Source organism: Aythya ferina (assembly GCF_964211825.1).
Source record: "Aythya ferina genome assembly, chromosome: 27".
Lineage (NCBI taxonomy): Eukaryota > Metazoa > Chordata > Aves > Anseriformes > Anatidae > Aythya > Aythya ferina.
In genome coordinates, this window is record NC_140310.1 from 1,073,821 (window position 1) to 1,095,253 (window position 21,433).

The 21,433-nt window shown below is 41.4% G+C and overlaps 2 protein-coding genes across 12 annotated transcripts in view; both read left to right on the top strand.

Moving 5' to 3' along the window:
* NFU1 (NFU1 iron-sulfur cluster scaffold) overlaps positions 1 to 15,441 on the top strand; it is a 53,578-nt gene extending 38,137 nt beyond the window's left edge. Inside the window, exons 1-10 of one of the 5 annotated variants that reach the window (XM_084499698.1) lie at positions 791 to 835; positions 2,120 to 2,170; positions 2,520 to 2,626; positions 5,682 to 5,817; positions 8,393 to 8,459; positions 9,279 to 9,393; positions 10,529 to 10,592; positions 12,757 to 12,931; positions 13,755 to 13,843; positions 14,582 to 15,441. In XM_084499698.1, the coding sequence (XP_084355824.1) occupies positions 5,690 to 5,817; positions 8,393 to 8,459; positions 9,279 to 9,393; positions 10,529 to 10,592; positions 12,757 to 12,931; positions 13,755 to 13,802 (597 nt within the window). In that variant the 5' untranslated portion in view covers positions 791 to 835; positions 2,120 to 2,170; positions 2,520 to 2,626; positions 5,682 to 5,689 and the 3' untranslated portion in view covers positions 13,803 to 13,843; positions 14,582 to 15,441. Of the gene's footprint in view, positions 1 to 767; positions 836 to 888; positions 1,388 to 2,025; positions 2,171 to 2,519; positions 2,627 to 5,681; positions 5,818 to 8,392; positions 8,460 to 9,278; positions 9,394 to 10,528; positions 10,593 to 12,756; positions 12,932 to 13,754 lie in introns of those variants that run through there. The other 4 variants (XM_084499699.1, XM_084499697.1, XM_084499701.1 and 1 more) reach the window with 4 other exon arrangements.
* Positions 15,442 to 18,996: 3,555 nt separating this feature from the next.
* Positions 18,997 to 21,433, top strand: part of GFPT1 (glutamine--fructose-6-phosphate transaminase 1) — a 43,605-nt gene continuing 41,168 nt past the window's right edge. For 4 of the 7 annotated variants that reach the window (XM_084499703.1, XM_084499705.1, XM_084499702.1 and 1 more), the window contains exon 1: positions 21,090 to 21,231. In XM_084499703.1, the coding sequence (XP_084355829.1) occupies positions 21,105 to 21,231 (127 nt within the window). In that variant the 5' untranslated portion in view covers positions 21,090 to 21,104. Of the gene's footprint in view, positions 19,059 to 21,089; positions 21,232 to 21,433 lie in introns of those variants that run through there. The other 3 variants (XM_084499709.1, XM_084499707.1, XM_084499708.1) reach the window with 1 other exon arrangement.

Below are 21,433 nucleotides of genomic sequence, written 5' to 3' on the forward strand. Positions count from 1 at the left end.
TATTAGTTAATTGTAATGGAATAAGCAGGCATAGCTGGCCTAATGTAAGTGGCTTTCTGGTCCAAAACTGGCAGGAATATAATTGCACTAAGAGGGGGAAAAGCAGCCACACAAACTGGCATCTCTGTCTTTCTGAAAGTGCAAAAGTCTCCTTCCTCCCAAGGGAAACTTTTTCCTCTCCTTCCTTAGGCAACAGCCCTGGGGTCCACAGTGGCTGCAATCTGCAAAATCAAGAGCTTCCCACCCCAAAAATCACACAATCAAAACAAGTACACGACCTCTAACTTCGGCAGGCCCCATCTCTGGAAGGGCATTCAGAAGTGGGCTGGATTCATCATTTCTTGTAAAGTGGAAAAAATAAAATAAAATAAAATAAAATAAAATAAAATAAAATAAAATAAAATAAAATAAAATAAAATAAAATAAAATAAAATAGGCTTTCTGTGTGTTATGGGCTTCCTCCCCAGGGGCTGGGAGTGACACCTGGCCCACTCCGTGCTTCCAAAAACCGCTCATCAGAACCGATGCTGCTCCTGCCAGGAGCTTGGGCACGGACAGCGGGACCTCGTCACCCTGGTGGCAGGAACAGCCTGAAAGCGTAAAAGGTGGTGGTATAAATATATATATATATATATATATATATATATACATATATATATATATATGTTTTTAGCAAAAATGCTGACGCGAGGGCAGTGCGCTCTGACGGGCCGCAGGCGGGGGGAGCAGCGGCCTCGCTGCCGCCAGGGGTCGCGGCAGCGCCTGGGGCGGGGCCGAGGAGCGCCAAGATGGCGGCCGCGCGGTGGCTCGGCGCGGCTGCGGGGCTGGGCGGCCGGTAGGTGACTGCGGAGCCCGTGGGCTCCGCGCTGCCCTGGTCCCGAGGAGGGAGCCCGGCGCTTCCCGGGGGTTTGCTTTCCCGTCTCTTCCCCGCCGTGTGGTAGCGAGCGGTACCGCGACCTCCCGGGCCGCTCCGGGGTCGCCTCGGCCTTCCCCTTCACTTCCCCGCCGCAGCAGGGCGGCCGCGGGTGAAGTTATTTCTTCCCCTTCCTCCCCGTCGTTACAGAGAGGCGGTGAAAGGCTGCTTCTTCCCCTCAGCTCCGTTACAGCGGCCGGGAGTTAATTTCTGCCCAGCGCGGGTGTGCTGAAGGCCTCTCCCTGAGGGGCTGCTCAACCCCTGCGCCCACACGTCGGAGTATCGGGGGTGGTTGCCTAGAGCGTGCTCAGGAGCGTGCACCGAGGGGTGTTTGCCCCCAAATTCTGCTCAGGAGTGGAAAGAATTTGTTAAGAGACTCTCAGGAGTGTTACCGAGACCACAAAAGTATTGTAGAATCACTTAGATTGGAAATAGATCTTTTCTTTGTTTGTCTACCCCACCCACAGCTGGAAGGTCAGTTTTGTGAGGAGAGACTTTCTGCCTGTTCCTGTGCTTGAGGAATCTGTACCTGGGTGTAGTGCCTCTGTTCTGCTTCCTGACCCCCAGAGAGAATTTCTTCCCCAGTAAGACCCCGTGCAGATGTGATTTATTTCATCTGCGTGTTTCTCCCATTTGCACCTGATGAGGAGAGAAACCAAATGATAACTAATGGTTTGCATATTAGGATTTGCATTTATCTGAGCTAGTTTTGACACGAGGGGATTTTGGTTCCATTTTCCAGTTTTCACTTTGCTCTGAAACACTAAGGCTTCTGGAGACACGTGGAAAAGATCCCCACCACAAACACACCTTCAACCCCCCCATGCTGCCCGTGGCATTTGGATGTCCCTTTGTTCAGATGGTCATGTCTTAGTTACAGGATAGGAGTTTACATGTGAAACTAAGTATTTGTAGCTGCTGGGTGTGCATGAATTTATGGAAATTGGATGTGTAGGTAAGCGTTTACACTCTGGAAAGCTAGGTCTGTTACTATGTCACTCTGCATTGCTTACATGTAGGTAATAGTGGTTTTGTCTTTTATCCAAATGCTGTCCAGATATTCATTCTTCTGAAATAATTGTGTAAAAGTAGCCATTGTGTTATCTTTTTAGTTTGTCTTGTATATTCCAAGAGCCATATTGGAGAACTTTGACCAGCTGAACCAGCCAGAGTAAAGCAGTAAATCTGGCCTTTATTTTGCCTTAGGTGCTTGGAGTTTGGGCTCATCTCAGCTGTCTGAAATGTTCAGAAAATTAGGTAATTTGTGCAAGTTAGATGTCCAGGTTCTTGGTTGGCACTTCTTCAGTGGGCTCCTCTTGGGTGACCTTCCTTTTCCTTACAGATATGTAAGGCAATTTGTCTCTCTTTAGTGACTGTGAAGGAGTCTATATTCCAATCTACTGAGCAAGAGAGAGCATTGAAGAGGGGGAAAAGAAAGGGCATTTCATAGTCTAACCTATTGGCTTGCTACTTTGAATCAAGGTAGATGGGTGTCTTGCTGGGTTCTGGGGATTCTTGGAGCATGTGAAAAAAAATTCTTTGGGGTATTGGGGATGTGCAAACTTATAATTTGGAAATTCCTAACAAAACTATGATTTTTCTCTAGGTTTTGTCATACAATATTAAAAGATCATAGTTTGGCAACTAAACAGCCTTTCCACCAACTTGCACAAAAGAAGTCATTTCCTCCATCTGCAGTATTTCATAATACAGGTAAATACAAGCTAAAATAAGTAGATTAATGCGCTGTGGGATTTTATGTCTTGTGTTAATAATGAAAGCCCACTCTTTTTTGAAATGTGAGTGTGATAAAATTTCCTGGGGGGTTTCCTAGATGGTTTTTAATGAAGTACTAGCACAATTGGACATTTGAAGCTCAGGAAGAAGACGTGCATGGCTTGATTTCTGCTTGATTAGATGTGTGTTCTTTATGGCATTCATCTGCCAAGATGTGCAAGGGACTTTGGCATAAAATAATATTTGGGCTTTGCTGCATTTCTTCATTTAAATTTTGTCTTAGTGTAGTTGTATCCCTCATGAGAGACTTCCTGTAACCCTCTGTCCTGCGTCAGCTCCTTAGCTCAGCAAGATTAAGCTGCTGCCTATTCCAGCAAGGATGAAGGCAGAGCCTTCCATATTTAGACCTATGATGCTTTCTTCTTTTAATTTTTCTCCCCTTGAATCTGCACCCATGGGTGCATTAACGTAATTCTCCATTAATATCACCTGCAAGGGTAATTTGGTATTACACAGAAAAAGCAGTAGTTAAGATTGAGTTTGTTGTTCCTAACAGCTTTTTGGAAGGCTGTATGCTCAGCAAAAAGAAACAAAAGTCTGTGAAACTTGCAGTGCGGAAAAACATTGTGCTTTTGCACCTGCCTGAGGGATTTAGCATTTAGCAGCTGCTTTCTAATGCTGTAGCAAAGAGTTTAAGGGAAAACAAAACAAACAAAAAAGAAAAAAACACTAAGTTTATTTTTACTTTTGATTTCAGAGCAAGCCTAATCCTACCTGGTACAGCAGCATGGTTTTTATTTCAGTTCTAGCCATGTAGTTGCAACAGGTGCACTTTGACTTGATGTTTTACCTGCTTCTGCAAGTGTCCTACTAAAGTCTGCCTCTATTTGGTATTTTTTCACCTCGAGCAGCTGGCAGATCAGAATAATAAGAAAGCATACAGCCTCCCTTAGAGGGTTGAAAAAAACAATGCAGATGTTAGCTGTAAATACAGCCAGTTACCAACAACAAATTCTGAATGGGTTATTCACAGTTGTGCAAAGAACTCCAGGTGGATTAATGATTAAAAAACCTGGCGTTTTTTTAATCCAAGGTGGATTGAGGGTTGGATCTTCACCTTCCATTGAAGGTGGATCTTCAGCTGCTGAAGATATGTGCAAAATGCAGTGTCTACCCACCTGGAAGGTGCCCTTTGTGGTGTAGGGTGTTTGAGATGCTAATGTGAACACTAAATGATAGCTTTTAGTGATCCATGTCTTTCAAAAAAACTGGCAGAATGTATTTTATTTACACCATCCACATCCCCTGCTGCAAGCTACTTGTGACTATGCTGTTGTGCTGGATGTGATTTTGGATGCCAACAGGACCTGGAAGATGAGCAGTTCTTCCATCCCCACAGAGAGAGCTGACGAGTCACTTGTTCTATCAGGACTGTTCCTTTCATGTTGAAAATAAGTACTTCCATGCTAAGCCTGTTTTCTGTTTATAAAAGAAGTAGTATCTGAGTACTTGGCCATTGTGTATGTTGGAGTCAAATGGGTTGTTGTGATGAGAGACACATGCAGTAACAATCTGACAATTTATAAATAGTGTGATTTGTCATCTAATGCTAGGGAGTCAAGAGCAAAATGGCAGTTTAGGAAATGTGTAAGCTCGTTCTGTTGCTTTAAATCCTTCTTTTTGAAGCTATGTGAGCCAGTTTCTCCAGAATAATTTCTTTATAAATATTATTTACTAGATATTTCGGGGTTTAAAATGCATTTTTTTCTTTGCCGTGTGTGCATATTTCATTGAATTATTTCATGTGTAGGAAGAGTTTGAAGGAGAACTAGAAAGAATTAGAAGGAGTGTGACTGTTCCTACCTGATGTTGGGCTTTAGTAGAACATCAAGCATATGCTGCATGGACATGTTTACAGGAAAATACACTGTTAAACTTACACCATCAGATGCAGAATATTAAATTTTTATTCCATATCAGTTTTGGCTTTTTTTTTTTTTTTTAGACTCTTATAATGAGAGAAACACCTATACCTCAAAATGAATATTAGTAAAAATTTATCTTTACTGGTCTTACCATTTAATTTTAAATTTTGGGGTTGGTTCAATTTCTACAACACAAGTGACAGTGTATAGTAATTCACCCTCAGATGAATATTAAAAGAAGGCATGGTTACTGTAACTGTAAAGCTGAAAGACAAAAAAAAAAAAAAAAAAAAAAAAAAAAAAGTCTTATATCACAGAATCATCTAGAATCATCTAGGTTGGAAAAGACCTTCAAAATCACCAGGTGCAAGCATCAACCTGACCTGCCAAGTCTCATCACCATCCTGTGTCCCTTAGTGCCCTGTCCACACACCTCAAATACCTGCAGGGACAGTGACTCTACCACTTCCCTTGGCAGCATGTTCCGAGGCCTAACCACGCATTCCTTCAGGAAGTTTTTCCTGATATCCAATCTAAACTTCCCCTGGTGCAGCTTGAGACTCTTTCCATGAAATATATATGTGGAAATATATTTCTGTATAGTGTTTCTTCAAGAGAGGGTTAGTGAAACTTACACTGAGCCTTTACTTTGAACAGGAAGTGATAATGCTGGACAGGGATCTCACAGCATTTGAAGATTTAAAAATAAAAAAAAAAATAAAAGAACTGACCACAGCAAAGGTATGAAGGTTGCCATCTCTTGGTCTCTATAAAAAGTGAGGATGGTGCGAGCCTCACACGGTTTGATACTGTTGTAGTCATCTGCCTTTTAGTAAATACAAGTTAGCAAAAGAAGCAAAGACAAGATTCTATTTATCTTGTTTCCTATAAGATAATGTTACAATGTTTGTTAGTGTGGATCTTTTCATGTATTCCTGTTTATCATTGGTGCACAGACTGCCGTTGGTAATAGCACAGTGAGCCTTCAGTCTTCTCTTGCCAAGTAATCAGGAAATTGGAATCCTTGACTTCCATTTAAGCTATTTAAGTTTGATTACATTAACTTTCTTTTTTTTTTTTCCTTTTTTTTTTTTTTTAATTTCCAGTAAGATGCATGTTTATTCAAACTCAGGACACACCAAATCCAAATAGTTTGAAGTTTATTCCAGGCAAAGAAGTACTGGAGTCAAGGACGATGGAGTTTTCCACACCTGCTGCAGCATTTTGCTCACCTTTAGCAAGGTATTATTAAGCACATCAAAGTTGGATGGGGGGGAGCAATGGGACAGGACAGGACACACCAGCGTGGGCTGTGTGTTTACAACTGATGTTTTAAATGCAGCTTCTGATTGTCCTGCACCTCAGTGTACTCAGGAGCAGATTGGTTGGGTTTCGGTTTTTGGTGCTTCTTTACTTGAGCATAAAATTGAAGCTGGGAAGATTGTTGCTACCGAAGAAGTCTTTCTGCATGTTTGTGCTCCCTATGGCTCTGTCAAAGCAGAATGCATCATGGTCTGGTTTATGCAGCTGGATTGAATGGCATTGTAAGTCCAGGATTCTTGAACAGTTGCTGCATCATAAGTAATACCTCTGGCCCTGATTTTGCAAAACTGCTCCAATTGGAAGATTCCTAATTCCAGGAGTTACTCAGAAATCATGCAACTGTTCAGAATTGGGAAATACACAACATAAGGAAGTGAATACTCCCCAAATGCTATGAATTAAATGTAGTAGGTTGCTTTGGCAGTTGTTAGTGTTAACCTGAACTTCAAAACTGGCATTATAAACCTTTTCCTTCCAGAAAGGTTTATAATATTTCATTCAAAGGAATGCGACCAAATTTGGCCAACTCTCTCAGGCTGAATTTATAACAAGTCTTGGGAGTTGCAGCTTTCAGTACCAAAATACGTAACCTGAAGTAAGAATCACTAAGCAGGTAATTCACTCATACCATCGTGGTGTAGAAGGGGCTTGGAGCATCGTCACAAGTTTCTCTGTAAGTATTTGGAAGCATCTATTTTTCTTCTTTGCCATTAGCCTCTAAATACAAACTTTCCTTTATCTTGGAGAATAAAACTTGGAGAATAAGGTCCAGAAAGGCTGCAATAAGTTCTGTCCAGAGGTCCTAAATTAAGTCATCTTTGTGTATACTAGAAGAACTATATACCAGTAGAACTACATGATATGATCTGTCCAGGAAGCGTAGGGTTATCAGATACACAGCTCAGTGCTTCCAAAGGTCTTTGGTAGCATTGTTTGAGAGCAAACAGGATCTTTACAAGGAAAGCTCTGTGACTTAGAGTAACAAATACAGTGTGAAAGGTTTTCCAGGACATCACAATGCGTTACTACAATGCTGAAACAGTAGGATCTGATTATGCCAAAGTACATCAGGTTGCAGAGTGCAAACTGCTGTCAGAAAGTGTCTTTGTGTTGTCATACATCTGCAAACAGACATTTTCATCAAAGACAATGTATGTGCTAGAGTGTGGACTGTGGCAGGGCAGCTTATATGTGTTGTGCAGGTTAATGGAATAAAATGTCTGTATGTATTCATGAACCATATATTACATTTTTTGTAAATGGAATAATAGTTTATTTTAAAATGAAATATTTTCCAAAGAAATAATACAAGTTTTTAGAAGGTGAGAGAAGGATGAGAAGTATTTCATTGATCTTAGATATTTTGGTGCACTCTTAATTTCGTTGTTTCAGTAGCTTTAGAATCTGGTTGATTTAATGTTGTAAAAACATGCTGCATGCATAACTTCTGCGTGTGGAAATTCAGATGGGTATTATGAAATCTCTTCTGTCATTTTTTTTCATCACAAATACATTTGTGATAAGATTTCTGTTTCCTGCATTCATTGTGGTTTTTGATGTTTTCCAGTCTTTTGAAATAGTATCTTTTCTTCTTCTCTCAACTATAAAAAAAAAAAAAAAACTTACAGCCTTTTGACAGGTTTAACTCTCAATGCTTCTTATTTAGAATGTGTTTTTACTTTATTTTTTAACTCTCACAAGTAGCATTATACACTTACTCTGTACATTAATTTGTTGGGTTTTAATGAAGTGTTTGTGGAAAAGGGTCTTTAGACTCATTCTGCTTTTTATACTTAAAATATTATCAAAGGGGTGCTCTTTCCTATCATCTGTGTTGCTTTGGATGTGTGCTAATGTGCCACCTGGTGCTGGATGCTGTATGGGGCCATCTCAAGCAATTCAGAATGAATGCTAAATCTCCAAGTTTTTATATGCTGTAAAAATGGCTAAAATATACAAGATTGCTCACAGTGTGAATTGGTGTGTTAAAGCCTTGCAAACCATTTGGCACTAATCTTTTCAGAGAATGGCAATGGTTGTCATTTTTTCCAGTGAAACTGAAGGCAGTTTATATTGAGCTCAATTACTTAAATAGCTTGCTTTAATCAGAGGAACTTTTCCTTGAGTTTGCACTCATCCTACCTGAAACCATAGGTACCAAGTGGTTTTGATGCTGATCAAATATGTCTTTATACATAGAATATCATTTTGCCTCCAAAGAAGGTTTGGAGAGAGTAACTCTCTTCGCACATATTGTGGAAAAGTCCTGAAAGTTCACTTTGACTACCCACGCTGTTTCACAGCAGGAGGTCCTGGCTGTGCTGTAGGTGAATTAGATGATTGGATGCCAGTTTGTCATAATGGTTCCACTCTTTGTGCTTGTTTCTGTCTGGAAATGTATTTTAGAACTTTTTTTTTTTTTTCTGTGAATGAGTAAATAAATTGTTAGAAATTTGGCTGAAACTTTTGTATTTTTTGTTTGTTTTCTTAACAGGCAATTATTCAGAATTGAAGGAGTTAAAAGTGTTTTCTTTGGGCCAGACTTCATCACAATCACCAAGGTAAGCACAACATACGTTCACATGTGCTGAAACATGACCCGAGATTCACCTGCCAAGTCAATGGCCACAGACAGACTCTCGTTGAGAGATAAGTAATGAAAGTACCAGAGGCAATAGTCACAAGGGCATTAAGGGAAATGCTGGTAATATTTAAAAAATAAAATTCACCATGTGTGGATAAGCACTGGAATAGGTTGCCTGGAGAAGCTGTAGATATCTTGTCCTTGGAAATGGTCAGTGTTTGGCTGGAGGAAGCTTTGAGCAGCCTGGTCAGGTTGGAAGCTGGCTCTGCTTCGAACAGGCGGTTGGGCTTGGTGACCTCTCGAGAACACCTCTTGCGAGGTGACTGCGTGACCGGAATGAGGTGCGCTGCAGGCTGTGTTGTGTTTACTGAAGGTGTGGCACTCAGTGTCAGCAGAGATAAGGTCATGTGTAGTAACTGCATAGTTACGCTCCCGCTGTATGGGGAGCCCTGGACAATTCAGTGAATTATACTTTGGCTCAAAATGAAATGGAACCATAACAAACTTGGGTCTTTGGTATGGTTTGGTTAGTTTAAAAAAAAAAAAAAGTCAAGTAATGTATTTAGGAAACTTTATTTTTCACTTTTTAGCTAATATTCTAACAGCACTTGGCTTGCAAGCAAGGAAACCTTTCTGATGATTATTCTGAGTCTTAAACATTTTTGGCAAAGCTGGACTTGCGCATGAAACCTGAGAACCTTTATGATGTTGTTAACATAAAAGGAATCCCTATCTAATTTTATTATTTTTAGGAAGCAGATGTTCTGTTTAATCACTTTTCTCCCAATTCTCATAGGAGAGTGAAGACCTGGATTGGAACTTGCTGAAACCAGATATTTATGCAACTATAATGGATTTCTTTGCCTCTGGTTTACCTGTAGTTACTGAAGAGGCACCTAGGACAGATACAGGTAAATCAAATGCTTAAGGAAGCAGCCAACAGCCAATGGGTTTAGTCTGGGTGATATCTGAGCTTCCATTTATCCCACAGAAAAGCATGCAACAGAACTTAAAGTGAAAGCTGCTAAAGCTTAACACAGGAAAGAATTTTCAGAACACACATGTTCTAGCAGACGAAATGCTGAACTGTCTAGAAGAGTTGCTTAAGCCTAAGTACGAAGCCTGATTTTCATCAGTTGGAATATGAGTGTGCCTTCACAGGAGCCATGCTGAGCTATGTGTTTTGGCAGCATGGCCAACGTTTTGCTGTACTTTATGTGCAAGAAATATTTATGCAAGTGTCAAGGCTGTGTTTAGAAAGCTACTGGGTGTTGCTGCACATCCTTTCCACGTGGGTACCTACAAGGGTTTTCATTTCCCCTCTTAAATATGAAGGGAGTGTCCAGACTTAACATCCATTTGTTAATGATAGATTTATGGTTTTACATGAACAAGAAGTGCTTATAAGTCCTTTCCAAGCTGTAATAGAAAATAATTAAGACTAACGTATATTTTGAGGCAAGGACAGTATTTTGTCTTGTATTTTTGTTTGCAACTTAAAAGCTTGTACAGTTTTTCCTCCCCTAGTGTTTTAAGGCAGATGATGACTATAATTCCCCTCTACTCTTCTCTGTCTGGATTTCATTTCAATATTAAGATAGGCTTTATTTTATTTGAACAAGTTATTTCAAAAATGCTTCAGCGAGACTAACATGGAGCCTGAAATTGTGCCGGCCTTAGCAGAAAGAATGAATCTTCTGAGGACCCTGCCTTAACCCATGCTTCCTACCAATGAATGGTAGTTGTTGCTTCCTTTACTTTCTCTTCTTTTTGTGTGCTGTCTTCACTGTTATAAAAGGTGGCACTGCTGTTAAGGCCTTTGCTTGGAACTTATGAGCCAATGTTGTTTTATGTCAGTCACTGCCTGGTGTGTGAATATGGATGATGTGGATAAAGATACGTACACGGAGTTAGATGTCCACCTTTGGTTTCAGTCATCTCAGCAATGGTTTTATGCTATTTCATTCTGCTATTATGGTTATGCAGTGTTAGTAATCATAACAAACTTCTATCCGTGTTCTGATCTGCATTTTTTCTTTTCCAAAGCTCCATCAGAAGAAGATGATGAAGTAGTATTAATGATTAAAGAACTGCTGGATACAAGAATAAGGTAAACCAACATTGCTGCTAGATGGATTGAGATAGGCTTGGTTTGGATTTATTTAGAGAACAGTCTACATGTATTTTTCTCTGGGTATGTGTGATTTCACAGTTCAGTATCTAGTGTGGGGGTTTAAATGCAGAACTGGCCGGAGTTGTGAATGCTGTTTACTCTAACTAAAAATTTTCTATCTATTTTTCCTGCAAACTGTGTACTGAACAGAGTCCATATTACCGAGTGATTTCAGAACAATGTAGAGTCTTACCCTCTGGAGTGCATTTAAGCAGCATTTAAGCTTTTAAGCATTGTGTTTAACCCGGTTATTTCTAAATAATGAAAACAACACAAATAAGCTTCATTTTAACAGTGGCGTCTTTCTTTTTTCTTCCGTTACATTCATCTCTGTCTTAAACTGGTCCTTCCCTTCCAAGTATTCCAAAGTAGGTTATATTATTTCTTGTGTCATAGTTCAAGAAAAATTTGCTAGCAGAATTCCCTTGCTGTCTGGTCTTCATCAGATTTTTATATTATTTTATATTATTTTTATATTATTATTTTATATTTTTTATACTCTGCTCTAGTTTTATTGGTATTTTAGTATGATTTTAATTTAGAGTCTGGTTGTAACTAATGAAGTCTCAAGAGTGGCTGTGGATTGTGTTGTTTACCTGGAGAATATTTTTATGTTCATTAATTGCTTACTAAAGTGAACTGAAAGGAATAATCAACTTGACATTTTAGGTGCAGTGTTTAGTCTAACACTGGTTGGTTTCTCTGTAAGGAAAGAGGGAGAAAAGCAGAAATAAGATGGAACATTTTTTCCAAAGCGTATTGATGTATGCACTAAGTGTTGAAACATGTCACTGAATTACGCTTTTGCGTAAAACCATGACAGAAAGTAGCATTCAGTAAGTCTGGCTGGGCTCGGCATGTGGTCATTTAAAATATGTATGGTATTTTTGTCCTTGAGTTACCAGCAGCCCTTCTTAAAATTCACAGAATTTCTGTCAAAATCACTGGTTCTTTCCACCTTTTTCTTTCTTTCTTCTCCTCCCTGGTGGACCAAGAAGCTGTTGATGAGAATGTTAGCAGCAGTGCATCTTACTTCATTATACAGCAGGATAGCTGATGGAAACTATATACAAGCCAGTGGTACATACAGAGCCTTATTGTTTGGTGAATCAAAAATATGTGCAAAAATGTTGTAAGAAGGCACAGGATGGAAGGAATGGAGATCTGAAAGTTTCTTGCTCCCTTGCAGAGTGTTTTAAAAAGTTACTTTAAAGTTTAAAAAAAAAAAAAAAAAAGGAATTTTTATTCACATTCTTTGACTTTCTGGAATTGAGATAATTAGCTATGGTGAGCAGTTAATAAATGTGTCAGATTCGTAGGTTATTCTGTTAGGAGTGTAGCTCTTAAAAAGTGTTATTTTGGAAATAAGTATAAAAACTTCTTTTAGAGTAATGGGATGGTTTTAGTTTGGTCTGGAAAAATGTTGCTATGGGGACGCAGTTACAAGGCTGGTCATTTGTTGTTTGCAAAAGACCAGGCTGCAGAAATGCTATGAGTACTGGGATATAATCTTAACAGATGCTGGTTTCTTCACCCACTTGCAGAATTAAGCTTTTATATAGTTGGAGGTTTTTTTGTGTGTTCTATATAAACTACAGTAAGCTGTGTGTTTATTTATGGAAGGATGTAAGGGCTGTTTATCCCTGTCCCTAGTCATGTAACAGATGCACATGCATCATATAGTGGACATACACCTATTATATGACGGAATTCACCTGGATTTTGGTGCATAATTGAGGCAAGCATCATCACATGTGGAGAGGGCTTTGCAGGCTGGATCAAGCTCTGCTCTAAGGTGCTTAGAGCAAAGATTTTCTTAGATTCTTAAAGCAAAGAATTTCAACTATTTCTTTGCATGTTACTGCATGCATTGCAAATATGTTTTGCTTAATATCCAATAAAAAGACTGTAGCCGTGAATGTGAGAGTCCATCAAAATATGAATTGTGGGAAATTTTAATCAGGTGGTCGTAGAGAAAGAGGGTTGCTGTAGTTACTCTAGCATACCAGTTCTTTGTGTATGTTAAATTGAACTCTTCTTAAGATTCCTAGAATGAAACTTGTTTCAGCTAGACTTTAAATTGAGTGTCGTGTTCCATCAGGCCAACAGTGCAAGAAGATGGTGGCGATGTTATTTATAAAGGTTTTGAGGATGGGATTGTGCAGCTGAAGTTGCAGGGTTCATGTACCAGCTGTCCCAGTTCCATCATCACCCTGAAGAATGGGATACAGAACATGCTCCAGTTTTACATCCCTGAAGTAGAAGGCGTTGAACAGGTGGGTTGGTGTGAGATAACAGCTGATTTTGTTTAAACTGGGGGGGGGGGGGGGAGAGAGTTAAGAAAAAGAAAAAAAATAAGACGGGGTCTTTCTGCCTTTCCAGCATGCCAAGTTGGCAGTTTAAGCAAAAGTATGGGATATATAACTATAATTTTTGTAAGCCAGAAGCTGTGCCTTAGCAAAAGATTTGGCACTTTGGCAAAGTCCTGTATGTGGGGAAGGACAGCCCCTTGCACCAAGATGTGCTGGATGCTGCCTGTCTGGGAAGCAGCGTGGCTGCAAAGGACTCGGGGCTCCTAGTGGACACCAAGTTGAGCATAAGCCAGCAGTGTGCAAAGAAGACTAAGTGTCCCTGAGTGGTGCCAGCAGGCTGAGGGAGGTGATCCCTCATTGGGTTCTCTCCAGCATGTGAATCTCCTTCTTTGTTGAAGAGCCCAGAACTGTTAGCCAGTGATTATTACCTTTGTGCTTTGGTGATTTTTTTGTGGTAGCAAGGGACAAGCTCTCATCCCGTCCAATGTAGATTCTTTTGCTTTTTCATTAAAAATCTGATACGTTGCAGTAATTCTAGTGGCCTCTCTAGTAATGTGACCAGCTCCTGTTATTTCAGCCATATTTCCATATGGTATTTTTGGTTGAAAGCTTTTTTTTTTTTTTTTTTTTTTTACATTTTTCTTGTCACCATTGTTATTCAGTGATATAGAACAGCTACTCTTCCCCTTGAGTCCAGCAAGGATTTAATGCAATAAATTCTCTAGGCAATGCTACAGGACTGAGAGTTTGCACTGTTTACCTAAGCTACTTCTCGATTTGCTTTCAGGTTGTTGATGATGATGATGACGTGGAGAAAGAAGCAAATTCTACTTAAGTTAGCATCATCTATGGCCATATAAGTATTTATTTCTCGTGGTATGTAAATCAGCCTTGTGCTGAGAAACAACAAATTTGACTTTCTTGCCAGAAAAATAGTTGTACTTCTGTTGGTGAAAATGTCTCCTCAGTTTAAGCAATTTGTCCACTAATTTATTAAATGCCCTGCATTGAAATGGCAGGCTTCTAAAAATGGTGATGTATCTTCATTGTTCTTCCGTACAGAAATTTCAAGATTTTTAATAAAAGAGGGGGCAGAAGTAAAGTTTTTTGACTTTTTTTTTATGCAATAGAAATATTAAATATTTTTTCCATTGCTGTATAAACGGGTGATTCAGGAAGATTACTTTTATCAAGTTCTAATAAAATGCTTTTTATTTATGTTAGTGTTGTGTGAAAAGTAACCCATAACTTCAACTCTTAATTTTAGAGGATGCAATATTGCCATCATTTGTGAAAGTTATCTACTTGTTTGCTACCACTGCACAAGTAATAGCAACAGAAACAAAGTGAATTGTTTGTTTTAAAAAACACATTTTTAAATAAATGTTAAAAAGTGATCCATGTCAACTTCAGTAAGTAGCAAGACTAATTAGCTTACTTAAAGTAAAATTGTTCAGCCACCATTAGTGGTCTGTTTAAACTTGCAAAAGATGATCTCTACATAACACTCCTACATCAAGATGAATGTGCAATGCTTAAGGGCACAAATTACATTTGTAGGATAGCAAAGAAAATGAATGTGTTTACCTATGCAATATCCTGTTCCTTCTACAGTGCCAAAGACTGCAGCTGATGTGTAACTTGGCTGCCCTGGCTAAGTGAGGGGAGGACGTGGCAGAGCAGAACACGCTCCAGTTTTTGAGACTATGGGAAGAGAAATATTTATTGTTCTGAAATTGAAATACGTAAATCAGGCTTTGCAAGTACTTCTGTTTATTTCTTGTGCGTGTAGGACTTAATTTCTTCCTGGTGCCTAGCGTTAGCAGATGGCTTGCCTAATGGAGATAGTATTTCTTCTTTGTGTTGCCACAGTTGAGCTGAGTTTGCGGTCATTATTTGGCTTATGGTTATAGCAGTGTTCCCTGCGTGCAAGGATTTGACAGCCTCTGGTATATTTCCTGTTACCCTCCTTGCCAGTGTAATTCCACTGAGTCCCTTAAATGGGATCAATTAAGTCAGTGGAGAATCTTATATAGCATGCCAGATCAGCATGTGGTAACAATAAACTTCTTATTACTTGTTGGAAACTTGAAAATAAATATTTTAGCAAAATATTTCTTTAGCTTTCATGTAGAGTAATGACCTACTGTCATTTAAATTACCCACTCTGGATTTAGAAATTGGTTTGAAATTACCATGTTTTTTTCAACTTCACTACAAAGTTCACGGTGCCTGATCTTACAAGTTTTATCAGTGACAAAATTCCCCTTGAGGTAGGCTCATATTATCCAAGAGAGCTTATGCAAACTTTATCACCATGTTCATCAGCAAAGCATAAAATGGCAAGTAATGTTTCTCGTTTCTCAAAAACGGAGCTTTTTTAGGTCTTATGTGTCAATTCAATGCATTATATATGTCAGAATATAAGCAGCAAAGTAGCTGATCTGTATGTTAAATAAAAATGTATCTTTTCAGGTGTGGTCTTTATTCTTCAATTAAGCAGTACTAATTTCTTTCAGATACAGTATGGATCCAGTTCTGCTGTTGTCTGTTTCCGGTCTTGTTTTTAATGGGGTTTTGATTTGTACAAATAGGACCAAATTAAGCCTGCATGTACTGAGGATGAAGATTAAGCATCTTGTGACTGAAAAGATCACATGTCCAGCACATGCCCTGTGTGTCCTCAACAAAGTTTTTCAAGCTGTTGCAGAGAGAAGTTAAGGCCTGCACCCCCCTCCCCCTCTATCTGTTCTGTCCCACAGCAAAGTAAGCTTTCTAGATCAGTGCTTGTCCTGCATGAAGTGATGGAGGGGCTCTCTAGCTCTGGATAAAGAGAGAGGGGGCTGAGTGCCAGTTAGTACTTTGTAGGACCAGCCCTTGCATTCAGTACTGCTGTAACCGCTGAGATCCATTTCTCAGTGACACGGGAGAGGACTGGTTCAGGGGGATGAGACAAAATTCAACTCTATCTACAGCATTAGCAATAACCATAAATTCTGATATTATGACAGCCCAATAGGGTAGAAACATCATATCGTTAGATCGTGTGAGCCTTCCAATCTTAATGGAAAGAAGCCCCGATGGTGAGGGGTATCCTGCCTCCTCCTCCCACCCAAAAACCTTTTGCATTCACAGACAGAGGCAGAAAGGGGAATATAGCAATGACTGTTCAATGCTTAGCCTACGAGTTAATGAGGTATCCAGTGGGCCAGTGTCCTCTGGGGTAGTACAGTGTATGGTGTTCTCTGTGCTTTTTTTTTTTTTTTTAAAGAGGGCCCTTCAGTTAGGGGAGCTGGGAAACTACTGTGCTGTAACATTCAGGTCAGCAAGGTGGTTTTGACTGTTCAGTTTTTCTAAAAATTGCAGCCAGTCATTACATTTAAAATAGTAACAACTGCATATTCTGGTATTTATTTTTTTTTTAAGAAGAGAAAAAGTATGTTGGTATCTTTGCTGTGTAAAATTAGTATGCCATTCAGTGATTTTTTTTCACCACTTTCAGATAGAGAAAATAAAAAATCACTTATGTTTCCCAAGTTATTCTAGTGCTCTGTTACAGAGGTTGATTATAGTCATCTAAACTCTCTGCCTTGAACCTGTTTTCAGGTGGAGATGTGCTTTTGATCAGGATGTGATTCATTCCATGCTTCAAGAAGAAAGTAGCCTGTTTGTCTTTTAGGCAGTCTTCTGATAACACTGTTTTATATGGTATGAGGCAATCAACAGCCACAGCCTTCGCTGACAGAATTTATGGAGCAGGTGCTGTCAACATACCAGGAAGAAACAGCTGACATTACCTGATGTTAATATTCAACATGTGTCATATTAGTAATCAAAAAATATGCATTTTTCCAGAAGGTGATAGATGCAGTTCATCCAGAATTTGGGACCTTAGCCAGAACTTCTATTTCAATTGAAGTACATTGAGGCTAAGGGAGGAGAGATGGTACTTCTCCTGACTGTGGCCCACACTGTTTATTTTAAAAAGTTTGTGTGTGAGAGATGGTTTGGGAAACTGTCTTCGTATTTCTTCCTTTGGTACTAAGTTGCACATCTGCATTGGTACGAACTATTTTATGTTTTAAAGCCACATTCAGCAAGACTCAGAATAACTTAACAAGTTACATAGGGGATTATTTATTTATTTATTTATTTATTTTATGGGGAAAATATGAAATAGCCACTTCAAGAATAAACACATGGAGCTAGATTTCTCTCTGTGTAAAATTCTGAGAAATTTACACCAGGATTATTAGTACATACAGCCTTAGTCTGAAGTATTTTTATAGCATTGTCAAGTACTGCATAGATTTAAGTCAAAAGGTTCAGGATTTGTTGTGCTGCAGATATGAGCTATGTATTTTTGGAGTGTTTCTAAGGCCTATCCATGTTTTTTCAGGTCTGGTGGATCCTTTGTTATAAGTAGGGTCATATCCTTCATTTTCTCTTCACAATTCACATAATGCTGTACATACATTTTAGATTTGCAGTGAATCTATGGAGAAATTCTGCCAGTGAAGTTGTGAAGCAGGACCTACTACAGGACAGCACAGAAACCCATAACATAGCAATAAAGCAGCAGACAAACCAGTGTCTCTAGTAGGTCAGTAACAAAGGTAGTTTGAATAGCGGATGAACCTGGTGAGAGCAATATTTGTGTCAACATATGTTGCGCATATTTCAGTTGGTCATGGAGTTGGTTAGGAGTTCTTTCTCGTCTAGTAAATATGTGTCCACTGTTGCAAGGTGTTCAGCTTCCTAATGAAAGAATCACCATGTAATCATTAAGGTTGGAAGAGACCTCCAAGATCATCTGGTCCAACCATCACACTACCACCAATGTCACCCACTAAACCATGTCCCTAAGCACCAGGTCCAACCTTTCCTTGAACACTCCCAGGGATGGTAATGCCATCACCTCCCTGGGCAACCTGTTTCAATGCCTGACTGCTCACTGAGAAGAAATGTCTCCTCATTTTCAACCTGAACCTCCTCTGGTTCAACTTGAGGCCATTCCCTCTAGTCCTATCTGCAAAAGGAGCTTGACTCCCCAGCTCCCCACACCTTCCTTTCAGGTAGTTGTAAAGAGCAATAAGGTCTCCCCTGAGCCTCCTCATCCCCAGACTAAACAATTCCCGTTCACTCAGTCTCTCTGCATAGGGCTTGTGTTTCAGGCCCTTCACCAGCTTTGTAGCCCTTCTCTGGACACGCTCCAGGGTTTCCACACATTGGAGCTTCCACACCCTGGAAGATGTGGAAGTGGGTTCGTGTGCAAGCACAACTGAGGAAAGATCAGAGTTTTAAGTCAGCCCTCCTCCACCTTCACAATGGTCAAAGGGAAAATAGAGGGCTAAGCAGCTTGATTCCCAGTTACTGCCCTACGCGACCAAGTCATAGGAACTGCGTTGTTTCATCAGGTTATTACCGTAATGCCTTTGCTGCTGAACAAAAGCAGAGATGGCTGCATGTGCTGGCTGCTCACGTTTAACATTTCTTATATTGGTGACCTCCTTCTGTTTGTTTTGCCAGGTTCTACCAGAAGGGTCAAAATCTCTCACTGTCCTGTTTTCCGTACACTAACACTTTTGGTTTCTCTCTAGTCTTTGTAAGGAAATCTTATTGTATTGACTTCTTCAGCGTCAAGATAAAGTGAGCATTTTTTCCTAAGGAGGGATTTTGCTACCATTTTGTATCCCCAGGCTTTTATTTTTTTCCAAACAGAACCTGAGGGTGGCAGTTGCACGTAGATGGTGTAAGCGGGATGCCCAGCTGTAGGAACAAGCCTCTCCCTGCCGGCAGTCACGCCCCTCGCTGGACCTTCTCGGGCCGCGGCTCCGGCTCCGGCTGCCACGTCCCGGGGGGCAGCGCCCCGCCTGCGGGCGGCGGCGGCGGCTCCGGCTCCGGCTCCGGTCGCCACGTCCCGGGGGCCGGGCCGGGCTCTGGGCGGGGCGGGCGCGGGGCCCAATGGCGGGGCGGGCGGCGGGCCTGCGCCCTGGGCTCCCGCGGCGGCGGCGGGGGGGGGGCCGGGCCGGGCGGGGCGGCTTCGGCTGGCAGAGGCAGCGCGGCCGGCGGCGGGGGAGCAGCATGTGCGGTAAGGGCGGCCGGCGGCGGCGGGGAGAGCCGGGGCAGCCGGCCCCGCCTGCAGCCCCCGAGCCGTGCACCGGGAAGGGGCCCCGGCCCCGTGACGGCAAAGTGTCGCTGCGCCGCGCGGGCCTCCGGGGGAGGCGGCTCTCGGCCGGTTAGCCCGAAGGGACGTGTTTTTTTTTTTTTTTTTTTTTTCGCGGAATCACCGCCCGGTGCCGGCGGGGCGCACAAAGGGCCGGCGGCAGCACGGAGCCCGCCGTGCCCAGCCCCTGTCAGCGGGCGCGCGGCACAGGGAGAGGCGGCGGCTCTCGGTGGCAGCGCTCGGAGCCTGCTTCTGGCCGCGCCGCGGTAACCGCTGCCGTCTGCAGGTGGGAAGGACGGCGCCTCGCCGTTTTTCTTGAGTCGTTGCAACTTCTGACGAGGGGGCTGTAGCGCTGGGCTCGGCCAGGCGGGTCAGCCGGCCGAGGCGGGGGTGAGGAGCGTCCATGGCGGGGGGCACGCCGGCTCCCCTCGGCCCACTCGTGCCAAACGCGCCCCTCTGATGGGCGAGAGCAGGAGCCAGAAGGGCTGGGGGCTTTCCGGGGGCCTCCTGACGCTCGTCTTTGCCTGTCCAGTAGAGTTGTTCCACCTTAACTTTTGGACGTAGAAACAACATTTGTCCATCCTCTTCCTCTCCCCTTTTTATCACGTTGGCTTCGCATTCTTCCACGAAAAGGGTCTTCTTTCAATGTTTCCGTCGTGGCTTTTTTCCCCTCTATTTTTACATGTAAGTTTAGAATTGTTGCTTTGAGCAAGATTTTGTTTTATATGTTTGATGTGCAAGTTGCCATTTCTTTCATTGATTCTGTGAGCTTGAGCTGGGGTGAAATGCAATCACCTTCAAACTGTCAAGTCTGTGGGCTTGAAAAGACACTCAGAAATTCATACTTCAGCTTACATTTAACGCTATGTTAATTTGTGTTAGAAGTACAAAGTAGAGCAAAGCTAAGAATAGAAGGGATAATTATTATTATAAATAGTTGGCTGCGAGAATAGGCATAGTTTTTGTGCCTTGTGCTTGCCTTTTTGAGGTCCAACCTTCAAAACATGTACTGCTAACGTTCTGGTCTTCATCTTCGTAACTGTGATAAGCACTGAAAAATCTGTGGGTAGTTATTCAGTTGCACTCAAGATCTAACGTATTTCCCTTTTGTATTTTCCCCATCTTCCCCTTTTGATATAAGCAAGGTTGTTCTTAGATATTGAGCTGTATTATGAAACAGTCAGAAGAGTAACAAGGATTATTGACTATGTTGTTGAGTTTGGTTCTGGGAGACAGAGATATACTGTGCAGTGAAAAATGAGAAGAGAGCATTGACCGAGTATGTTTCTCTGAAGACTTATGGAATAAGAAAAAGTCTCAGAAGTCGAAGAGGAGCTCAATGCAGGAAGCGTGTGAAGATAGCTAAGGTTTTTGCAGGGAACGGGAGAAGAACTGTTTGGGGTCTGAGGGTGCTGCCACATGAGCTCTTGTGGATGGGAGCTCAGCCCCACAGGCAGAGATGAAAGGGTGCAGTCTCTGCTGCTGCCATTTGCAGCTCAGCTGGTGAGTACAAGATGAAGTTGACTGTGGTCTGGGCTCACGTTGTGAAATGTTAATTGTGGTGGTGGCTTGGGCTTTCTTTTGAATGGCAGCAGTACCCTCCAGCAAAGGAATAAGGCAATCAAATGGAGGCGATGCCTTCTCCATCTTGTAAATATAAACAGACAGAATGGCTGGGAGCTCCTCTGACTGTATACTGGCATCCTGATCTCTTAGCTGAAGTGACAAGAAGTCCTCATCTTGTGGTAGAGGCCTCCTCCTGATTCCTTTTGCAGGTTGGCTGTAGGAACCCTCGGCAATGTTTATGGTATATAGCTGTGTCAGGATACACCCTACTTTATCTTACAGTGCTGTCCACAGGATGTACAGTCCACATTCAGATTTTTATCAGATTTGACTCAGATAGAAAGTTAGTTACTGAGCTTAAAAGGAGAAAGTGAGAATGCTGCTATTGTTATCCTAGTTGTCCCTATGAGGGCTCAAGACTGGGGATACCAACACAATGTTTTCAGTGCACTGATGAACAACCTGATGTTCAGGTTTAGTGACTGTCACCTCATGAAGTCCTGTGAACTGATGTGCTTGTACCACTTGACAGGTAAGTATCCTCAAAGTTTGCTTCTTTGGTGTCTAAAATAAGCAACAGGTTTGGTGTGTAGATGTGCTGTTCTCTGTTTTTGACAGTGTTGCAAGAGGATAGATTTTGTTCTTAGTATGTTTTACTTGTTTAAAGACTTAATGAGGTATAAATTGATTGTGCTTTGGTCTGAATGCGCTAAACCAGTTAAATGGCATCTTTG